At 40.1% G+C, this 24093-nt stretch overlaps 1 protein-coding gene across 3 annotated transcripts in view; it reads right to left on the bottom strand.

Annotated features, from left to right (window-relative positions):
* PDE4DIP (phosphodiesterase 4D interacting protein) overlaps positions 1-24093 on the bottom strand; it is a 192408-nt gene that overhangs the window by 96889 nt on the left and 71426 nt on the right. For all 3 annotated transcript variants that reach the window (XM_027091139.1, XM_027091138.1, XM_027091137.1), the window contains 4 exons: positions 22648-22724; positions 19961-20084; positions 19650-19825; positions 15923-16040 (listed from right to left, as the gene is read on the bottom strand). In XM_027091139.1, the coding sequence (XP_026946940.1) occupies positions 15923-16040; positions 19650-19825; positions 19961-20084; positions 22648-22724 (495 nt within the window). The remainder of the gene's footprint in view (positions 1-15922; positions 16041-19649; positions 19826-19960; positions 20085-22647; positions 22725-24093) is intronic.

Raw genomic sequence — 24093 nt, 5'->3', positions numbered from 1 at the left:
ACCTGTAGTCTCTAAACTTTAATGACAACATATGGGTAGTTGGTATACAAGAGCAAGTCAGTACAAATGGAGAAAAGGCAACTTACTATTGAAGAATACGTTTGTAAAGAATATGTAAGTAAAGATCAACATACTGAAAGAGCTATACATACATATCTAGGCTTCCAACAGATAGAAATAGATCACTCAACAATCAAAGAAAATTTGAAGACAGCATTCTTCACTCCCAGAGAACATATTTAAAGACCGTATCTCAAAACAGATAGTAAACTAGAGTACTAGAACCACTCCTAAACATGATCATTTGGTATTATAAAACTAAAAGATCACTTTTGTACAGATCAATTGAAAATAAAAATTAAAAAGTGAAACAAGGAAAATTATGTGATAATAAATTCAGCACTTCATGGTTTATCAATATCATCTTGGTCAAGATTTTGTATTTAGTCAACACTGGCTGTCTATGGGGAGGCAAGAAAATGGGGAGCTGAACAGCAACATTTACTTTTATTCTATATACCATGTATCATTTGAATTTGGGGCAATGAATGTATATTCATATATTATTTTTAAAATGTTTTAAAATTAGGAAATATTCTATAGTTAAAACTAAGAATTGTGCCAATTTAAGGCACTTATATCAGAGTGGTAAGACTTGAACCCTAAAAAATGAAAACTTTTATAATATGTGATATATGTATGTGGACAACTTATATAAACAAAGGTTCAAGGTGATATACAAGTTATTAGTGATTATGTCTGGAGAGTAGAACTATGGATACTTATTTTCTTCTTTCCTCATTTGTATTCTAAAATTTTCTATAAGCATGTATTGATTTTGTGATAAGAAAAAAATGCATTACTAAGAAGAAGATAGGATAAACACATTTTGATATGTTCATATAATATAATATTAACCATCAATAAAAAAGAATGGGGGGCTTCCCTGGTGGCGCAGTGGTTGAGAGTCCGCCTGCCGATGCAGGGGACACGGGTTCGTGCCCTGGTCCGGGAAGATCCCACATGCCGCGGAGCGGCTGGGCCCGTGAGCCATGGCCGCTGAGCCTGCGCATCCGGAGCCTGTGCTCCGCAACGGGAGAGGCCACAGCAGCGAGAGGCCCGCGTACCGCAAAAAAAAAAAAAAAAAAAAAAAAAAAAAAAAAAATGAACTGTGATATCCACAATATGAATGAATCTCAAAAGCATGTTAAGTGAAACAAGCCATTTAACTATATCCTGTGTGATTTCATTTATTTTGTCTAACAACTTAAAGTCTAACCATTTCTATAATGATAGAAATTCAGGAAGTGTTTATGGGGGGTAGAGGATTAATTGCAAGGGAGCACAAAGGAATTTTCTGGGGTGATGAAAATGTTCTATATCTTGTTTTGGGTGATGATTATATGGATGTGTACAGTTTTAAAGCTCATTGAACTGACTGCTTATCTGTAGATCTTATATGTTAGTATAGTTCAATTAAAAAAGATAAGGAGTAAATTAGTATAAAAATATGTATTACCCATAAAGTTTTAATCTGAGGGATTTCTTTCGTGGAAAGTAACCCCTATAACTTTATCATAGGAACAGCTTTGAAAATTGGGAAAATATAGCCCAGAAGAAATTCTATAAAAGGCCCAATTGCGACTTCAAAACATCATAGTTCCTATCCATATGAGTGTTGGAAAATATTATTTTATATACATTTACGCACCAAACATTTACGATTGAAGCAAAGCATGTTGTTAAGGTGGGACCTAGGGCTTTTGTGATGATTTAGAATAGGATGATTACTTCTAAAACTTATCAAAAGTTACATAATAAAGGAAAATCTTACTGAGAACAGGTTTCATATTATGATAAGTGATAATGAGTTAAACAAATGATTCATTTTATATATCAGCAGTTTGCCCTCAAAATGATTGATAAATGCATTCACAAGCACATATTTGCTGTCTATCCTAAGTCAAATCACTTATATCTGGCCCTTAATTTCCTAAGCTACAAAATAAACATATTGAATTTAAACAGTGGTTTTCAACCTTTGGCATGCATCAGAATCACCTGGAGGGCTTGTTAAATGGTAGATTTAACAAGTTTCTAATTCAGTTGGTCTGAGAAGGGGCCCAAGAATTTGCATTCCTAAGAAATTCCCAGAGCATGCAGATGCTGCTGAGAACCACACTTTGAAAACTACTGAATTAGAACTGTCTTAAAGTGTATTCAGACAAATGTCAGACAAACGATCAGAAGGTCTGCAGATAAATGGAAAAACCCATTAATGAAGAACTCCGTACAAATTGTTGAATTTAGAGAACTACATGCCCATTTGGAACAAGATTCCTAAGTATTATTATGGTAGGGATCTTTTGCACTATCTCTATTTTGATCTCTAGATTTGAGAGCCCAGGAAGATTCTCTTCGAACCGTACTTTTGTACTCCCTGTGTCGTAGTGTTTCTAAGACCTAATTCTGGGCTGGGAGGGAGTTTCCAAGAGGTGAAAAATCCCTATGTCCCAAACCAGTTGTATTAGCTTTCATTATCCTAGTTATGATGTTGGAAATAGCTGTTCTAATTACTAAAAACTGTGCCACAGGGGGTGGGGGGAGTGATTCTGGCAGAGAAGCAAAAGCAGATGAGGAAATGCAAGAATATCAAAGTAAAGCCAGTTAGGCTTTATGGTAACACCACAAGCATGTTCATGATTTCCCTCTTGTTGGAAATCTTTAAGAAGCCAGAAACAATCATGCTTTGCATTAATTAATAGTACAGCATTTCAAAACACTTGTTTTAAAACTGGGAGATTTCCAGTTCAACTACAGATTGCTATAATATGGTTATCAGCAGAATTGATTATAAAATAGTAAACACTGCCGTCTTTCAAGTTATTAAATATCCACAGCTGTTTAAGTGAACTTCAAAATATTTGTCAATCAACTGATGAGCAAGAATTTATGCAAACTCAGTTTTTGTTTTGTTTTTTTTCTCTGTCTTCAGAGAGCTTTCAGTTTAGTTGAAGGGGAGAGAATGTGCATGCTACAATCAGAATAACTGATTGGTAAACTAAATGGTACCGACAACTTCAATGTAAGTGCAGAAAAAGTTAAGTATGAGCTGATACAGGTGAAGGGGGCAAGAGTGGGACTTGAGATGGATCTTAGAATGGAGGAAACCAAGGAAAGGACTCCAGAAAAAGAAAACAGCATCCTCAGAAGTCTTGGAAGTTGGGTTAAATATGATGCTAGCCTGTCAGTAAAGGGAAAGATTTTGTGGGATATCTGAGTGGCCAGGTGCATCCTACTCTATACATCTATACATACACTCTGTACATCTCAATAATTACTCATTCAAAGAAAATATATGAAGGGCCAACTGAAAGCCAGACACTATGCTATGGAGGGAACTGGCAACTAGAATTTGGTTAGTGTTTGAGAAAGGCAAAAGAATTTGGACTTTCTGTTATGAAGTTAAGCTAAGAATGGCATGATGAAAAGTTTGTTTTAGGAAAATTAGTCAGACAACAGGATGGCTTGGAGTTTCAGGGACAGGTTTTGAGATGGTTACAGGAAGACCTGTTAAAAATCCATTGCCTAGGGCTTCCCTGGTGGCACAGTGGTTGAGAGTCCGCCTGCCGATGCAGGGGACACGGGTTCGTGCCCCGGTCCGGGAAGATCCCACATGCCGCGGAGCAGCTGGTGCCGTGAGCCATGGCCGCACATCCGGAGCCTGTGCTCCGCAACGGGAGAGGCCACAACAGTGAGGGGCCCGCGTACCGCAAAAAAAAAAAAAAAAAAAAAAAAAAATTCCATTGCCTAGAGACCATGCTTCCCAACAAGCCACCACAATGAGAAGCCTGCACACCTCAACGAAGAATAACCCCTGCTCACTGCAACTAGAGAAAGCCCACACTCAGCAACAAAGACCCATCGCAGCCAAAAATAAAGTTTAAAAAAAATCCATTGCCATTATTCACATGTGAGATAATAAAGGTCTGGTATAAAAATGGAAAGGAACTGGTAAATATGAGACTCATTTTGAAGGAATGAGCAGCAGGACTTGATGACATATATGCAGAGAGGATGAAGGAAAAAAAGGTTAAAAATAGAGATAAAGTTTTTGGCCTGGAAGACTGGTAGAAAAAAATTGCCTAAACAAACAGAAATGTGGGAGTTGAGTCCATTTGCAAAAAGATAATACAAAATTTGACTTGGGACGTGCTGTATTTAGGGGACTGAGGAAAAAACTAAGTGAAAAAAACTAAGTTGAACTCTTCCACAATCAAAACACAGGTGAGAGGGGGACAGAGTTTCAGGAATGAGAGGGGTAGTTAACATTGTCAACATCTAGAGAAAGATCAGGAGAGATGAGGTCAGGCATGCCATTTTCTACAATAGGGTAAACTTGTAAACTAAGGAGTTGTTACCTTTAACTCCTCAGAATCCTTCCCTGTCGAGCCAAATGCTGAATTCTTTTTGACTCTATTTCCAAACGTCTCTAGTGTGTTCAGAAATGTTGTTTTGCATTTTCCCTACACTGTCCTTTTCAGGTTCTTAAAACCTGAAACCTGAATCATGTCACACAGCTTTAGAAGCTTACCCCTCTAATCATCCTGTATACTATTTCTAGAACATTCATAGTAAAGATCCATAATTGCCCACTACCTATAGCACGAGGTCCAAAACTCTTAGTTTGGCATTTCAATATCTGTACAAAAAGATCCTAATGTACTTCTCTAGCAGCTCATCTCACATTTCTTCTCTAACCAAATGGTGACAGGGTAAATTTTTGGATATAGATATGTTACTTGTATACCCCTACCTACCTCTTTCCTAGTCTGATGGTAAGGCCCTTAGCATTCCCTTGACTTGGGAGTTTTTGCAGAGCAAAGAGCGGAGGTTGCCTGAAGTCAAATGCATTTCCTGACTTGGATAAAATTCTAAACGCACTTTGAAGATTAAGCCAGGTATCCCAGTGGGGAAGAGAAGAGAGTAGTGTCTTCGAGGTCAACAAAAGAGGAGAGGATGAGATTTCACCCCAGATGGGAAGAGACTGGGGAGGGGGGGAAAGAGTAACAAGGACCCACCTCCATTATCAATGCCCTGCAGAAGAAGCAGGACCTGTGGGGGAGAAGGCACCGGGTGACTTGGAGAGGCTAGACTCGAGGTCAAGGGGCTCCATAAAGAGTCCAATGTAGCAAGCAGTTAGGATTAGTAGAACTGTATGTGCTGGGGCGGGGTGCTTCAGTGGTGGACCAATGATCAGAGTAGTCTCCTTGATGCTTTGACACCTGATAAAGCCCAGGGACCTTCACCTTCACATAACTGAGAGAGTGGGGAGGAGGAATAACCGAATGAATGGAATTTAATTTCCCACCAGCCTGATTAGGATAGGGACTCAGGGTAACATTAAATTGATTTAAAGAAAGTAACTGTGATATTTCCTGCAAAACTAAATTTGTGAATTCAGAGTAAGTCATACCCACTATGAACTTTTTGTAGGTGTTCAATGAGGGTCAGTCCTAGGCCTTTTTCACCTCTATTCTCTTTCAATATCATCTCATCCTTTTCCACCTTTATATGAGTAACTTCCAATATGTATTTGTGATATTGTGATTTATAATATATATTTGGTTTGTCCCCCTTTCTGGCATAGAATCCTAAAACCCTTGGAATTTCTTCCTTTTTTTTTTTTTTTTTACGTCTTTATTAGAGTATAATTGCTTTACAATGGTGTGTTAGTTTCTGATCTATAACAAAGTGAATCAGTTATACATATACATATGTTCCCATATCTCTTCCCTCTTGCGTCTCCCTCCCTCCCACCCTCCAGGTGGTCACAAAGCACCGAGCTGATCTCCCTGTGCTATGCGGCTGCTTCCCACTAGCTATCTACCTTACATCTGGTAGTGTATACATGTTCATGCCTCTCTCGCTTTGTCACAGCTTACCCTTCCCCCTCCCCATATCCTCAAGTCCATTCTCTAGTCCTTGCAATTTCTTAAATGATGAGAGTGATAAAGGTCTTTTGTTAATAAGGTGACTTTTGGAATGTCACTAGGACACTGGGGGGGTGGGGGGGTGGGGCTTGGCGGTAGTGGCCAGAGGAACCAACCATGTGATTAGAGGTTTGGAATTTTCAGTCCCACACCCCAATCTCCAGGGAAGGGAAAGGGGCTGGAGGCTGAGTCAGTCGACAATGGCCAATGAGTCAATCATGCTTTTGTAATGAAGCCTCCATAAAATCCCAAGAGGACTGGGTTCAGAGAGCTTCTGGGTTGGTGAACATGGGGAAATTCAGGGAGGTGCCTGGTGAGGGCTTGGGAGCTCCTCACTCCTTCTCATATTACCTTGCCATATGCATATCTCCCATCTCTCTGTTCCTGGGTTATATCCTGATACAATAAACCAGTGATCCAGTAAGTAAAATGTTTCTTTTAGTTCTGTGACCTGCTCTAGCAAACTAATCTAACCCGAGGAAGGGGTCATGTGAACCTCTAAATTTATAGACAGTCGGTAGTACATGTAACATCTGGACTTGTGACTGGTGTCTGAAGTCCAAGGAGGGGTTGTTGGAACCTCTAACCTATTGCTGGTCAGAAGCACAGGTGATAAACTGGGATTGCAACTGTTGTCTGAAGCCCAGGGGTGGGGAGGAGGGGGAGAGGGAGCAGTGGGAGGGGTGTGGAGGCAGTCTTATAAGACTGAATCCTTAACCTGTGGCCTCTGATGCTATCTCCAGGTAGACAGTGTCAGAATTGAGTTGAATTCTTGGACACTCTGTGTCTAAGAATTGCTTGGTGCTGTGTGGGAAGTGTCCCTGCTCTCAATACACGTGTTGGAATTGGTGTTCAGAACCAGTAAAAGAATATCTTTATTCCAGAATTCTCCTCTGAGTTCAACTCTCAAATGGCCAACTACCTATTTGTATCTGCACCTGTATGTGTTAGAGACATCTCAAAATTACCCCAGGAAAGATTGATTGACGTCTTCCCCTTAACTATAGTGCCTCCCCCTCCTTCCTCCTAATTCTCTATTAAGGATCAGGGAACTATGGATTGTGGGCTCAACCCGACCCCCATCTATTTTTGTAAATAAACCTTATTGGAACACAGCCATGCCGAGTCCTTCATGTATTGTCTATGGTTGTTTTTGTGCTGCAACAGCAGAAATCTTATGGCCTGCAAAGTCTAAATTATTTACTCTCTGGCCTTTTATAGAAAAAGTTTGCTGATCCTTGCTCTTTTTTTTTTCCCCAGTGTATTTATCACAGTTTGCAATTATTTGTTTGATCACGTGGTTATTTAACTAGCTCCCTTATTAGAATGTAAGCTCCCTGAGGGGAAAGACTCTGCCATGCTTATTCTTACTGTTTCTCCAGCACTTAATTTCACCACTGTCTGGCCATGGTAGGCACTCAATAAACAGTCATGGACTGGATTACATGAACGGATGAATGAATGAATGACTTATTATATCTTAAAATTTTATTTCGTTCTTTTGCCTTAGCACAAAACTTCCATTCTTGGTTACCCTCTAGTGACCTCATATCTTAATAGAGTTCCATAATAGTTAGTCCTCTCACCTTTCTCCTCTACTCACTCCTTCCAGACTAATCTTCCTAAAACAGATCTCAGATATATCACTTTCTGGCATAGTAACCTGGAGACCTAATGACTTACCCACAATCATAAACTTCTTGACCTGCCATCCAAGGCCCTCTGACTCTAGTATCACCCTATCTTTCTAGCCTAAACTCATTGTCCCCCTGCATATCCTCACTATTCCAACTACTGCTTCCTTACCTGGAACTTCCCTACCACTCTCTTATCTTCTTGTAATGTTCTTTCCCATTACTACCATCTCCTCTTGTCAAAATCCTAACCAACCTTCAAGTATTTTCTTTAAGCTGCCTCTCTTAATCCCCTCAAAAGACATCTTTCTCTTCTTTGACCTTCCAAAGCACTTTTTATTCCTATAGTAATATGTGTGTCATTTTTCCATATTGCCTTCTTCCCTAAAGGGCTGGTAAGCTCCTTAAGAAGAGGAACCACACTTTACTCATCTTGTTATCTTCTGAGGTACTTTTATCAGTATGTTCCTAGATCTAAGTAAATAATCATTGAATGAATAAATAAATTGATGCCTAATATTTTTTGTCTTATTAAAATCCTACTCATTCCTTACAGACCAGAGTCTTCACGGCCCACCCCAGCCCCTGATTTTTCCCTTTCTCTCCTGCCTTGTATTTTGTTTCCATCAGAGACTTTCTTACCTTCCAATTAGATTGTAATCCCTAGAAGTCAGAGACTAAGCCTTATGTCTTTGTCTTCCTCTTCCTTCACCTTACAGTACCTGTGCAACTGTAAATGCTCAATAAATAAAGCTATAAAGAAGCCCCTCTTTTCTCCATCTGATAAAGTCTGTTTCTGAGACATGTTACCAACGAAGGTTTGCCTGGGAGACCGTGACGTTGAATGAGGATTTGTAAAGGAGTCTCCAGCTTCAATATTCATCAGCTTAAGAAAGGGATATTGAAAAGCTGCTCTAAAAAACATTCTCCTTACATGACGTTGGCTGAAGCTGCCTGAGCTGCTAATCCCTGCCAGGTTTTCAGTCTCTGCCTTGAGCATTTAGAGCGCATTCTTGCCTTAACCTCTACGTCAGATCTCTCCACGGTAACACTGGAATGTTTGCTATTTTAGGAAATCTGCCTCACTGCATGCAGTGATATTTACATTAGGTTCCAGACAAGGCAGAAATGCAATGGCTTGACGGTCTGCTGCTTTGTGTGAGTAGGAAGGTCCTGATGGCTTAATGGATGCCTCTCCCTAATTCTGTTGCCCTGTTTCATTTTTTAGGCCAACCACAGTGTAATTACACATTAATAAATAGTGCTTATATAATACTGGGGGGAAAGATGGAGAGAGAAAAGAGGAAACAAAACAAGAATTCCTCCAGACATTTCCTTTGCAAGTACATTACCTCCGCGCCACGTCAACGCCCCCCCACCCCCGCCATTCCCCCACCCCCCCCACCCCCCGCGCCTTCCTACCCTCCAGGTCTGGTTTCATTTAAAAAGTTCTTTGAGATAAAGCTTCCACCATTCTGTAGAAGGGAATAATATCAATAACTGGAATGATTCCCAGCTTTTCCCTGCAACTCTGTGGATACCTTCAGTAAGGAAGAGAAAAACGCTTTGTAAACTGCACTTTATTAGATTTTCTGACTCCCTAGTAAAAAAGAGGCAGACGAGTTGCCGCAGCGTGACAGCGCCATCACAAAGCTGAGCACTCTGGTCACCACATGCCGTCGATCCGAATGGCCATGGAGGACTGAGAGCATACACGGAGTGTTGTCAATCCGTGGCATGTCAAGCTTGTGGCATTTTTTGTTGTTCTATGAAATTAATTATATAAAAGAAGTTCATGAGTATTCTACAGGTACACTCCAGCTAAAATGGATGCTGAACAATGTTTTGGTAGAATGGAAAAGGCAAACAACTAGAGGGATAATAAAATCAATTAAACCAAATAATCTTTATCAAAACTGTCTCTCTCATTGGAGGAAGAAAGGCTCTGAAGTAAAACTTCCTGTACTCAGAGACTATTTCCCAGTCCAGACTTTCATACTGGCGTCACGTGAGAAGTATTTATCTCTGGGAGGTGGAGTAAGATGAGTGTTTTTCATCTGGACAACTCACACCTAGAAGCATATGACTTGTGGGCTCTCTTTCTTCTAAAGCCCAACTGTGGTGTCCCCAGTTGTGAGGGGTTGGGGGGGGGGTGGAGTTCAGGCCTCAGAACTCAAGCTCCTCTGTTCCCTAACATCTGTAAGGGGTTCCAGGGATGGCTTTGCTGGCGATGAGAGAATTCTTCAGCCTCTGTGGAGCAGGCCCAGGGCTTAGAAATTGAACCTGTGCCTTCCGCATTGTAGAGGTATGGCGCCTGTGGTGAGAAGTGGCATGGCAGACTAAGGTTTGAGTATAATACAGTAGAACTAAGAAGCTGCTACTGTTAGCAAAGATAACACCCACAGCAAGGACTTCAGGTGTCACAAATAGTAAGTTGTCACACATCACTGTTTAGACAAAGTGCTTTATAATTGGCTTTACAATATTCTTTACCTTTATCTAACTCACAGAATGGGCTAGTTGAAGCAGTTACTAGCTGCATCAAACCATGATTTGCTATCTCAAAAGGTGACATCAATTATCTGCTCAGTCTTCTGTCTAAACAACCACCAGGATTGCCTTTGTATAATGCAACTCATAAGCTTTTATTCCCTTTGCTTAATTTTTAAATTGTTAGTTCTTCATTGCCTACAACATGAAGTCCTTAGCTTGACATTTATGGGACTTTCCAGCTATATATTCCATCATTCTCCAACACTTGTCATATATTTGAAAACACCAATTACTTCCAATTCCTTAAGTGTGTTCCACACCACTGTATATATTGTTCCCCTAACCTAGAATGCCCTTCTCCTACTTTCTGCAGGGTGTACTCAGCCTTTAAGGCCCCAGGTCAAGGCTGACTTCCAAGTGAGGCTTTCTCTGACTTCCAAAGATAGGGTTAATCCCTCTCATCTCTGGGTCCTCTTAGCACTATGAGTATACTTCTCTCTCTTCATTTATCACACTGCATTTTAGTTCTTTGTTTACATGCCAATCTCTTATTGGGCTTTAAACGCTTTGAAGGCCAGGTCTCCCTAGACCAGTGGTTCTTATCGAGCAGCCATATCCTAGAGTGCATTTTGGAAGTTTGCGGGGGCATTTCTTGTTTCAGTGATGAGTGGGGCTAGGGGGGCTACATAACTTGCAATGGGTAGGACAAAGCATTATTCCAAAATGTGAATGACTTTCAAATGTTCCACTGGGCAGTGATGCAGGTAATCAAACTGTTTATGTAATCATCTGGACCTAGGACTTAATTCTGTTGTATATATGAACACAACGTTAATATACTCTGACTTTTCTATGAGTTAAACTGCTACGTAAATTAAAGGAATATTATTTAATTTATTTGTTTATTTGGAAATTTACCAAGAGTTTTTCACTTTGGCACTGCCACTGGATCATAACTAACGGCACTGTCCCTTGCCTTTTTTTTTTTTTTTTTTTTTTGTGCGCGGGGCCCCCTCTGTTTTTTCCTCTCCCCTTTTGGGGCCCAGGCTCTGGACGCGCAGGCTCAGCGGCCATGGCTCACGGGCCCAGCCGCTCCGCGGCATGTGGGATCTTCCCGGACCGGGGCACGAACCCGTGTCCCCTGCATCGGCAGGCGGACTCTCAACCACTGTGCCACCAGGGAAGCCCCCTTGCCATTTTGGAATTGCCAATATAACATGCCTGCACCAGACTGCATTTGAAGCTGTGACTTCCCATACAAGCACCTGCCTATTTCTTTATATCCTTTAATATAGTTGTGCCCAAGAATTTACATATTAAAATAAACATTAGTTTATTATAAATTAATCTCTTTTTATGTTTCATGTAGTTCAGTATCTACTTCACTGGATTGCTTTGAGGCTTAAACTAATCTGAATTAATTATATAAGGTATTTAGAGCAGCACCTGGTACATAGAAAATGCCACCATATTGTGCTGACATTATTACAGAAAAGTTGTTGAATATTCATTGATAAATATTTTAAATTATATTTGGAATATGTATTTAAGAAATCCTGTGACTTTACTTCTAGGTTTTATATTATAATAATCTGAACCATTTGAGTGTGACTACATGATCCCAAAATTTTATAGAATGTGCTTCAATATTTCTTTTTGTCTAGGGGACTAAAGTGAGACATAATTCTCATTGTGATCAATTTGCCCTGAATGATTCACACTCTGTTGTGGTCTTCCTGGGGAGCAATAACACAAATAGACAACTTTGAGTTTGGTCTTTGCCTATAAAACAGCTTTTCTATGTGCAAGGCTAACAGGTCCGGAGGGAGAACTGTGACCATTAATCTCACTAATACTGCTATACTGAATAATTTTGTCATTGTCTTTTGTAAGACAAAGATAGTTACAATGTGCATGAAGTTTACAATATCTGACTCATTAACTATGTCTGTTTTAGCCACTACTTATTTTAATAACAGCCTTAGGGGCTTCCCTGGTGGCGCAGTGGTTGAGAGTCCTCCTGCTGATGCAGGGGACACGGGTTTGTGCCCCGGTCTGGGAAGATCCCACATGCCGCAGAGCGGCTAGGCCTGTGAGCCATGGCCGCTGAGCCTGCGCGTCCGGAGCCTGTGCTCCACAACGGGAGAGGCCACAACAGTGAGAGGCCCGCGTACCGCAAAAACAAAAAAAAAAACAAAAAAAACCCCAAAAAAACCCCCAAAAAAACCCAGAACAGCCTTACTCTCTTTCAGGTTGTTAACAACAGTATTTACCGTGGACAACAGTAGTTATGAGGACAACAGTAGTTACCGTGTTTTGAGCACTGTGCTAGGCACTTCACATATATTATTTCTAACCCTTACAAATAGATGAACATTACAGAGGAGGAAATTGTACTTGGAAGGGTTATATAACTTGTCCAAGGCCATACATGTAAAAAGTGTTGATGCTGACTGAGATCAAATTCCAAAGCCTGAGCTCATTCTTTCATACCACTCTGCTTCCCCAGATAAAATCCTGGAGACTTCATACTAGAATCTGTTATTGAAGGACCAAGATCCTGTCGCTAAACTGGGACTTGAATGTTTCCTTCCGTTAAGTCAATCTGAACCACTTGAGCATGGCTCAATATTCCCAAGGTATTACAGAAATCATTTCAATCTTTCTTTCTGTCTAGGCCATAGAATATAAGATAGACGCACAGTGACCAAACCATTTCCTTTCTTTTGGAATCTGGACACACATTGAGAGAAGGAAGTTTTCAGAAGATTATCTGAACACTCACTAGAAGGCTGACTCTCTGGCCAGGCTTCTTTGGGCTGTGTTAGAAATGATAGTATAAAATAATTCTATGCACACTAAGTACTTGGTGCCTAGTTTTTTGTTTTTTTTCTTCATAAGGCACAGACCCAAAGGGAGAAACTAGAAAATGAGCTGCGGGAGGCTTTCTGTCCTCCACATTTGAGAGGACCTACTGTCAGAGGCCCCCTGTGGCAGAGCTCTCCAGCTTGGGTATTCCGGCCAGTGTGCCTCAAAATGGCCCACCACTGTGCTGAGATGCCAGCCCCTCAGCTCTCAGGTGGTGGAGGCTCTGAAGGTGGACACAGGTAATCACCTCCAACCAGCCTCAGCCACTTTACTTCAGAGTAACATAGACACATAATCAGCTCCTATGAAACGGAACTTTCTCTGAAAAATGTTGGGAAACACTGATTGACAGAATTCACAGCATGATGTAATCAGGTTTATAAATGTACAAAGAGTTGGGCAATAACAATAATAATAAATTTTTATAGGTACCGGCAACATTAAAGAAGCATATCAATTTAGCACAATTTATGTGACGATGTATTTATTTCTTCTGCTCACCCAATGTTATTATCCTCTAGACGCTGTACTTAACCTTGTTCTAAGCTTTCCTTTAGGATAGATTGTAAATAATTTAGTCTCTTTGAAATTATAATTTTTCTGTTCTTCAAGTCTGTTTTAAAAACTGATACCAAGTGAGAGAGTGGCATGGACATATATACACTACCAAACGTAAAATAGATAGCTAGTGGGAAGCAGCCGCATAGCACAGGGAGATCAGCTGGGTGCTTTGTGACCACCTAGAGGGGGGGGAAAGGGGGGGGGGGAGGGAGGGAGACGCAAGAGGGAAGAGATATGGGAACATATGTATATGTATAACTGATTCACTTTGTTATAAAGCAGAAACTAACACACCATTGTAAAGCAATTATACTCCAATAAAGATGTTAAAAAAAAAAAGCTGATACCAACCCACTTCCCCTTCTTAACATTGCAAATATTGAACTACATATACCCATTTCAGTGCTTACCAAAGATACTAATGAAAATACGTATGTGTACCTAAATATGTTTCTATATGTCTGGAAATATAAAACTAGAACAATGAGAGTGATTTTATTTCAGGATTTACGTGAGTATTTTTCTTTCCAAGTGCTTACCTTGGGGACTATACACTTTCCCCAATGACGCTGGACTCATTAGAACAGAATGTCAAAATTGTGGGACACTTTGGAGATCGTCTGGGCTAATTTTCCCATTTTACACATATGGAGGCTGAGAGTGATGTATCCATGGTCATACAGTTAATAAAGAAAGAATCAGGATAGAAACCTACTTCTCCTAATTCCCAGCCAAGTTATTCCTAATTAAAAAATGTTATGGGATCTTCCATACATTTCAATATGTATCTTGCAAAAAGCCTAGAAACTTTAATTTTTACTCATATCTATCACATTATATGCATACACATCATTTCCTGAGTTTGTTAACCAGAGCTTTCCAACCAAAATGGATCCAGAGTCCAAGGGGTTTACAGTGTAGCCAAGATAGTGATTTCTTCTGCCCTCATTGTGGCCTAAGCACCCAGGATGGTCACTTTCAAGTGAGAAGCTCCATCCATTTACTGCTACACCTTATAAATATTATCACTCATTATTTTTTTAAATTATAATTAATGAGTGAATTTATGGCAGGGGCTCAATTTTAAAAATGTACAAAATCATTGCCTTTCTTCTATACTTATCATAGCTATTGAAAACTGTAATTCTTTTTTTTTTTCTTTTTTGCTTATTTGGATTTGCAGACTTTTAGGTAATTGCTATTTATTACTTGAGTAATAAAAAAGAGCAGTGGATAATGAGAAAAATGAGAAAAAGTCACTGGTTTTAAGCAATTTGATTATGTTGTAAATCACGCCTTTTTCTACATTTCTTATTATCATTTGCTATTTTTGTCACGACACAGGAAAGGTGAGGAAACACTGCTTTATACTAATTTTTAGCACTGCTCTTTTTATCCTGATTCCAACCTTTGTATATGTGACCAATAAATTAAGCTGCACATGTTTTGCTTTATCATTGATCTAAGATTTGTAAGAATACCTAGTAATTGTGTATGTTGCTTGGGCACAGATACATTCTAGGGTTCCTTCAGAAAGTATCTTTTTAGTAAATTAAAAGTTGAATGAAGGAGGGGAGTTCCCTCTGAGGTAACCTCCAAGAACAACAGTACAGATTAATGCAATAATTTTCACAGCAGTGAGGGTTCTCTCTTCAATATTAAAACCACATTATACATTCTCTATAGTTATACATCACTAGAGTGGCAGGCAGAATCCTAAGATGGCCCCTGTGACCTCCACCTCCTGGTATCCACACCTGTGTACAATCCTTTAGTGTGGAGAAACCTGTAACTTGCTTCTAACCAATAGAATACAGCAAAGGTGAGGGATATTGCTACATAGTTATGCACTGTTATATGGCAAAAGTGAAGGGGTGTTGCTGCAGATGTAACTAAGGCCCCTACTCAGTTGACTTTAAGTTAACAAAAAGGGATAGTACACTGAGGGGCTTGACTTGATCAGGTGAACCTCTTAAAAGAGTGTCTAGAAGGGAGATAAGCAAGAGACTGTCTCTCTCCATGGCTGGCTGTGAAGAAGCAAGCTGCCATAACTTCTACAGTCACACAGAAATATTCTTCCAACAACCTGAGGGAGCTTAGAAGTGGAACCTTCCCTAAGCGAGCCTCTAGCTGAGAAAGCAGTCCAGCTGACAACTTGATTTCAGACTTGTGAGACCCTGAGCAGAAAACCCAACTAAACCATGCCTGGACTCTTGACCCACAGAAACTGGAATAATAAATGCATGCTGTTTTGAACCACTGAGTTTGTAGTAATTTCTTACACAGCAATAGAAAACTAATACATATAAATGTAAAGTAGGGCTCCTGAAAGCATGAAGCTTTGTGCCTCAGGAAGTACAGCCCAAATCTCACCTGTACTTCCATGTCAGCTGGCTCTTCCAACAGATGTAGCAGTTGTTGCTTCTCTTGAGATAGCTGTTCTGCAAGTTTCTCCTGTGCAGCCAGGCTCTGACTCAGTTCTTCAATTCTTCTGGAGCAAAGAAAAAGTAAGAACAATTATAGCCATGGTACTATTGCTACCTTTATTTTTCAGCCTGCTCCAAAGATAGCATGGTCCAGTACAGTAAGTTTTTACCTTTTGAGTCATTGAACTCTTTGAAACTTTTCTTCAGTAAGCCATGTATTCTCTGCCCCAGTCCCCAAATATATACACAAACGATTTTTTGCTTACATTGTCACAGGTTCAGAGACCTCTTGAAGCCAATCCATGGTTCTATAGACCATAGATATAAAATTCTTGGAATAGGGGCCATAAGTTGTAGAGTTTTTTAAATTGTTATTGTTGTTCCATTCAAAACCCAATTATTAGGTAACTGTTATGTATATAACTCAATGCACACTACCAAGTACTGGGAATATAAAGTTGGAAAACACACAACCTCTGCTGTATAGAAACTTAAGTTCTTTTGGTGTATGTGCCAAGAGTTTGGGAAATGGGGAGGCACAGCTACATCAACAGATAGAATATAATAAGTGCTACCACACCAGGGGTATATACCAAATAGTACACTGAGTGTTGCCATGGAGCTACAGGAGGAAAGATAAAGAAGTAATTCATTTGACTTGGAGGAGACTGTGGGCTCAGGAGAAGAGATTGTGAAGACTGGGTTACTTTCCAGGCTCAGAAGGAGGAGCTTAAATGAAGGAATGAAGGCATGAAGATATGAGACATATGGGAAAGCGTCACTGGAAGGGAAAAGGGGCAAAGGCTGGTGGGAAGAGACAATGGCTGGAGAAGAGGCTGGAAATTCAGACTAGAATTCAGTTGTCAAAGACTACGCATGCTGTGCTGATGTCTATAAACCACAGGTTCAACTCGACAGTTATTCATCACCTACTACGTGCAGGGCATTATCTTGCTGTTTCTCTGTGTATAAGTCTTTGAGTACTAGAGATACCTGTCCTAGGAAATGTGCTGGTACTAGATGAAATGTTTCCGATTGTGCTTATGATTCCTGGGTATGTAAGATAGTGATAGCACCTTGGCAGGAAAATAGTTTGGCAGAACGTGAAGCGTATCAGAAAGTCAAGTAGGAATCTCTTAAATTAAGCTATGAGGATTAGCTAAGATGTGGGGATCAGAAAGAACTTTAAAAACTTTATACAAATGCAAGCTATAATGATAATTATGATGATGAATGTGGACTCCATATCAACTTCCCCACAGTATCTATGCTAGAATGTCTCTACCTTTCTCAAGTTCGTATCTCATTCATCCCTTTGACCCTCAGTCTCTACAGATAATCTAGTCTCCTACTTTACAAAGCTATTCAAGGCCATCTGATATGAACTCCCTCAATTTACTTGTCAGGTATGCATTTGTTTCTTTTTTCTGTTTTTGGTTTGACAAGCATTTATTGGACTGAGACAGTCTCAGGGAACCTAGCAGGGAAGATCTGAAGAAAATACAACACCACACAGAGAACTGTACACTAATGGATGTGCATATAAAACAAAACAATAGGGCTTCCCTGGTGGCGCAGTGGTTGAGAATCTGCCTGCCAATGCAGGGGACACGGGTTCGAGCCCTGGTCTGGGAAGATCCCACATGCCGCGGAGCAACTAGCCCCGTGAGCCACAATTTCTGAGCCTGCGCGTCTGGAGCCTGTGCTCCGCAACAAGAGACGCTGCGATAGTGAGAGGCCCGCGCATCGTGATGAGGAGTGGCCGCCGCTTGCCACAACTGAGAAAGCCCTTGCACAGAAATGAAGAGCCAACACAGCCATAAAAAAAAAAAAAAAAAAAAAAAAAGGCAAAATTCCTTAAAAAAAAAGAAAAAACAATATAAAGACTTAATTCTGCTGTCACAAAAGCCTTCACAGAAGTAACCATTGATGCCTTAGTGAGTTCTGAAGAATGAATTAGGAGCTCACCAAGAAGGGAAAACACACGTTTCCCACAGAAGGAAGAGCATGAGCAAAATTCTGGGGACCTGACATAGCACAGTATGCTTCTGGAGGTGCTGTGCCTTTAGGGTTTTGATTCCAGCAATGCCTGAAGCCATGTTACATAACTCTCTAAATGCCAATTTCTTCATTTATAAAGTATAATAATCCCTATCTCATGGGATTGTTAACTTTATGAGAGAATTAAATTTTATGGGAGAATTAAACAAGAATGTAAAGTACTCAGCTCAACTGTACAGCAAGAGCCCAACAAACCTTAGTCGTCATTATTATTACTAGTCTGGCATCAGTGATATATGAAGGGGTCATGGTAGGGGATGAGTCTGGGGGAAATCAGGGGTCAAATCATAACAGGCTTTATGGGCTTCCCTGGTGGCGCAGTGGTTGAGAGTCCGCCTGCCGATGCAGGGGACACGGGTTCGTGCCCCGGTCCGGGAAGATCCCACATGCCGCGGAGCGGCTGGGCCCGTGAGCCATGGCCGAGCATCTGGAGCCTGTGCTCCGCAACGGGAGAGGCCACAACAGTGAGAGGCCCGCGTACCGAAAAAAAATCATAACAGGCTTTGATGGCCACACTAAGAACAGATTTTATCTCCTAAAGATTTTGGAGAATTTTCTAAATTGCTCTGCAATAATATGATCAGATTTGTGTCTCAAAAAGATCACATTGGTCACTGTGCGTACCTTGTGTGTTTTTCACCTATTCAGTTAAAAACCACTTAAGGCTTTTTATGCCACCATAGTATCATGCATTGAAGAGGCTAAATTATTTGTCAGTTTCATATTGTTGAATTTCCCACTTCAAAGCTGCTCTGAATTGTTAGATTGGGATGGAATGCAGAGGGTAGAACCGGAAGTAAAGGGAACAGTAACTGCAGTAACCAAGACACAGTGGTGGCCTCAACAAATGCCCGCTTACTTTATGAGAAAATTCAAGTTCCTTATTATATACAAAGCCAGCACCATCAGACCCCCTATTCCCAATACAGCTTATCTCTCATTAGTCTTCCCCAGACCCTCTGCTCTGGTTACATAGCACTAATTACACGTCTTGAAATATGCCCTTCCCTATATCTCCCCTCAGTGGTGTCTCCTCCTGTACAGGAGATTCCCCCACGCCACTCACCTCCTACACTCTTTCTTCTAACTCCTATTCACTCATCAAAACTCACCTCAGATTTCACCTCCTTCAGGACACTTTCAATGGCACCTTGCTCTTTTAGTCTGGAATAGATGATAATTCTATACGCCCCAGAGCATCCCATGTTACTTCTATCAGAGAACTTATTAAAATTGTGTAACGTGTGTCTTGATGACAGGAAGTGGGTCTTTCATCTCTGTAACCTGAGTGCTTAGCCCAGTGTCTGGCATATAGCTGGTGCTCAGTAAATGTGAATAAGTGAATCCATGTCTCTTGTTTGCTACCATTTGACCATTGTTCTACTTATACCTACTTAAGTCTCCTGATTGCCAACTAGTCAGTTCTGTTAATGGATACCACTAAAGACACAGCCCTAAAAAGAGATTTCTTTACTTGCAGGAACCATAAAGTCTTGGTAATGGTGAAGGTCCACCGTAAGGCATCCAAAGGGAACAGTGCAGCTGCTATATACTCACACAGGCTCGAGAACAGGCAAAAGACAAATGGCAAATAGAGCACCAAAAGCACCTACTTGTCCCTTTGGGCCAGGGCCTCAGTGTATTGGTTGGGCTTGACCCGGTTTCCTGGTACATCTTCCCTGTCCTTGGTGACTCCCTTCAGTTTCTCTGAGAGCTCCAGGTTACACTCTTTCTCTGCTTCCACCAGAGCCGCCATCCGTGCGGCTTCATTTTTTGCTAGCCTGGATTCCTGCAAAAAGAGCGAGAAAAGAACAAAACCTGAAAGGCTACAAACATGGGTACTTTAGGGAGGGAAAAGGTGAATGCCAGGAGGCAGAGCAGTCGGAAAAGAGGTAAAAGGGGACCCCTAGCCGTGGATACTCACCTCCTGCAGAAGCTGGATCTTATTCTCCAGGAGCTCGTAAACATGCTCCGTCTCCTGCTGTCTCTCCTCAAACTGGCGCCGGAGCTCAGCTTCATTATGGCTGTTGAGATTCTCCACATCAGTGCTAAAACCAGAGCATTGGCCAGTCAGAGCCAGTCATATAATTTAGCAAGTGGACCCATTAAGGCTGTTTCAGTAATTCAGAGTCCCATTGATGAGAATAAAAATGAAGTATTTTTTTTCTCTGCAATTATTTGTGGAACTGCTCTTTCCAACTTTTCAGGTAATCTTTTAGGAACTCTGATTTGTGTTGCTTGTCAATCAGAATATACCTGACTCCCTAGAGGTTTCATTACTGCTATAGCTTCAAGAGAAGAATCTTGCATATGAAAGGCAGGTAGTCATCAGATGGTTTAGAACTCAGCCTCCATGTTCTCCATCATCTGTCCCCAGACTTTCCCATTAAGACTGCTCTCCCAGAGTGCTTTGCTAGTTCCCTGCTTGTCTTGCTATTTGAATTTAGAGTGTCCCTTCCATTTAGGTTGCTGGAATAGAATATCTATTTGGATAGCCACAGAAATGCTTTTCTCCTTTATAGCCAGTAACCCATAGACTGTCCTGAATCTGGGCTACCTACCCAGAGTTCTATCCAGTTTTCCCACAGTCCCATGCAGAAAGCAGACGTTTAAACTATGGAAGCTCAGGGTTCTGGCCCAGCTTTGCTTCTCTGATGTCCTTAGGAATGAATGCCCAGGCGCTAGCATGAAGCGGGTAAGGTGTCACCAGCTTATTTATAGCTAACAACAGCTGCCTTTGGATGTCTGAGGATTAGAAATTTGGGGGCAGTATCAGGTGCTGAATGATCTTAATTCTGGTTTGTTTTATTCTTGTTTTAAGCCCTTTGTTAAGAACCATGGACAATCTTCTTTTTCTCAGGGCAGAGAACGATATTGAGCCTTCATAGGCTCATGATAAATCAAATACTACTGCTCTATCCAAGTCCAGTAGTATTTTAATACTTGGCCCAGAAGGTTGTGCCCATGGTGACCAAATGGAACTTCCCTAAAGATTATAGAATTCCTTGCTTGATACTGGACACTACTCAGCACTGTCCCAGAGACTATATTTATCTTGAGTTCCCATGTCATTATGCAGCCTTTTGGTGGTAGAAGGGTCTTTGTTGTACAAGGGACACAAGTCAAGAGAATAACCTAAGACCCTTAAATAGACCTCAGGAATCATCAACTTTGACTCCATATTCTTTGATAAATGCAATAGACAACAGCTAACTACAATGTCTTGAGATTGGAAGTTATACATTTTCTGAGTAAGTCAGCCAGGAATGCCTGATTTAATAGGCTACAGCTGTTGTGAAGGCAGAAGAGCCTTGGACATGATGCCAGAAGATGTGGGCTTTGCCACTCATTTGAGAAGACGTTAACACTCTGTACCTTAGTTTTCTCATTGCTAAAAATAGGATAATGCCTCCTAATTAAAAACTGAAACGACATAATTTTTTTTAAAAGCACTACACAAATCTCAAAACTTGTAACTCAATTGTTATTATAAATTTTCCTAAAATCTATTAGTTCACTTAATGCCTTAGTAAGTATTGAGTAATTCCAGCATACTGCATATGGTTGAGTCTGGTTTGAGTATTCTGATGTTGCTGGACTATCATTCTAAGCATCAAGAAATACTGTGGAGATAGAAGGAACGCCAGATCAGATTGGATGTATACTGATTCTAGGATATAATCTGAAAATTATTTTTAGTAACGATTTCAATAGTACTTGTCATTTAAAACTAAGGGTTTTTTAATTATAAAAACTGTAAATTATAAAAGTAACCATCTTAACAATACAGAAGGTATAGAAAGAAAAAAAATTGAAGTCTTCTCCCCATCAAAAACTCCACTCTCACTCCCATGATACAGGCAATGTTAAAGAGCTTGGTATGTAACCCTGCAGTTTTTTTCTATTCATATTCAAGCAAACACATGTACACATAGATTGTCTTTACCCAAAGGGGCTTATATGCTAAATATCATGCAGCACTTTTCCCCCTTACTTAGTCTATCAGGGACTTCCCACCAGGATAATAATATAGAGCTAACTCATTCCTTTTAATGACTACATAATATTCCACAGTATGTTTATATCAAAATGTTTTCAACCATTGCCCTATTGATGTATAGTTGTTCCTAGTTTTTTTTTTGCCATTGCAAATAATGATGCAGTTAATATCCTTATACATCTATCCTTTCATACTCTTGCTTTTATTTATAAGGAATAGATTCCTTTTAGGAATTATTTGATCAAGGGAAGTGCTAATTTTTTATTTTGATAGGTAGTACCACATTCCAAAAATGTTATCACAATTCACACTCTCACCAGCACTATATGAGAGTGCCCATTTCTGCCAAACTCTATGTCAGCCCTGGATGTTATTAGTAGATTACTGACTGGGAAGTTTATAAACTTAGGTCTGATGAATTTACCAATCTATGTCAACATCTCTCAGACTTATTGGAGCCCAAGGAAAGAAAAGCACATTGTTTCAGTTTCTTAACTGGATGCAGCATTCAAACGCCAGAGTTAAGGAATTTGGTTCCAAATCTATTGCGCTCAGTTAATGAGCCAGACTGGAAAGGACCAAGAGCTCAACTAGTTCAAACTGCAACTCACCATGTTTTATCCAGATGCTGTTTCTTGTCCTGGAGTTCTCGTTTCAGGCTCTCTACTTCAACCTTCAACTCGATGTTCTGAAAAGTACACAGGCATTAATCGTCATTAACTGCCACAGACCCTCTATCAGAGAAAGACAAATATTATATCACTTTTATGTAGACTCTAAAATATGATACAAATGAAATTATTTACTAAACAGAAACAGACTCACAGACATAGAAAACTTATGGTTACCAAAGGGGAAAGGCGGGGGGTGGGGCGGGGAGAGAAAAAATGAGTATGGGATTAACAAATACACACCACTGTATATAAAATAAACAACAAGGATTTACTGTATAGCACAGGGAACTATATTCAATATCTTGTAACAACCTGTAATGGAAAAGAATCTGAAAAAGAATATATATATTATATATATATACACACCTGAATCACTTTATACCTGAAACTTATGCAATATTGTAAATCAACAGTTCAATTTTTTTAAGTGTTCACTGTTATTACTTATAAAAACAACAGTTTTTCCTCCCTGACTAGGATAGCTGAAGTTCTCAGTCATAATCACATATTACATTAATCCTATGTCATAGAAAGGAAAGAAAATTATTACACCAAAGGTGGGATATCCTAGGCAATCTGATCTGAACATTCTTCACGCTAGCTTTATTCTTCTACATAAGTAGAAAAGAGAAATGAAAAGGACGGAAAGAAAAAAAAAGAGAAAAAATATAGTTACTTCTCTAGGCTTTAGCACTACGTCTATTCAAGCAAATAGACAATAAAGTTTACAAGTCTCACACAGAACTGCTAAAACAGTTTCATCCCACAAGGTTAGATCCTAAATCTTATGATCAATTATTCTGGTGGATCAAGGTAATTTCATGGGCATTACAAAATCTACCACATGGAAATGCAAGTACATTCCAATTTACAGCATTAAATTCTAACCCTCTCTACCCTCTTTCTGCAGAAAAATCACCGGATAGTTAATCACGTTTCTCCATTCTCCGTTAGTAAATATATAAATTGTTAAATTCCAAGAATAGCTGAAGTGGATCCAAAATTAACTGCAGTTGCTTATCTTATCAGCTCTTTGTCAAGATATCCAGGGAAATGCATGTACTCAAGAGAGGGTGGCTGGCGGGCGAGAGCACCTTTCTCTCCTTTTACTCTCCAGAAGAATATCCACCCACCTAACCCAAGGAAAAGTTCCAATGATGAAGCTGAACTTAAATGATAAGCAATACAATAAATTTTCATTATGATATTAGTACCTAGAACTAGAGGACTGGGCTAACAATGAGTTATAGATTAACTGTGTTTAATCAGATTTTCTCTGTGTTGGTAGCTTGTTTTGTTTCAGGACACATCACTTGAACAGTCTTAACGCCAATCCATGTTAAACACAGGATTCTCCTGAATTGATTTCCACCCTGGTGTGTA

The sequence above is a fragment of the Aethalodelphis obliquidens genome, unplaced genomic scaffold (assembly GCF_003676395.1).
Source record: "Aethalodelphis obliquidens isolate GAN/ISIS:26980383/991018 unplaced genomic scaffold, ASM367639v1 scaffold70, whole genome shotgun sequence".
NCBI lineage: Eukaryota > Metazoa > Chordata > Mammalia > Artiodactyla > Delphinidae > Aethalodelphis > Aethalodelphis obliquidens.
The sequence above is the reverse complement of the archived record's forward strand: the minus strand, read 5'-3'. Positions and strand labels throughout refer to the sequence as shown.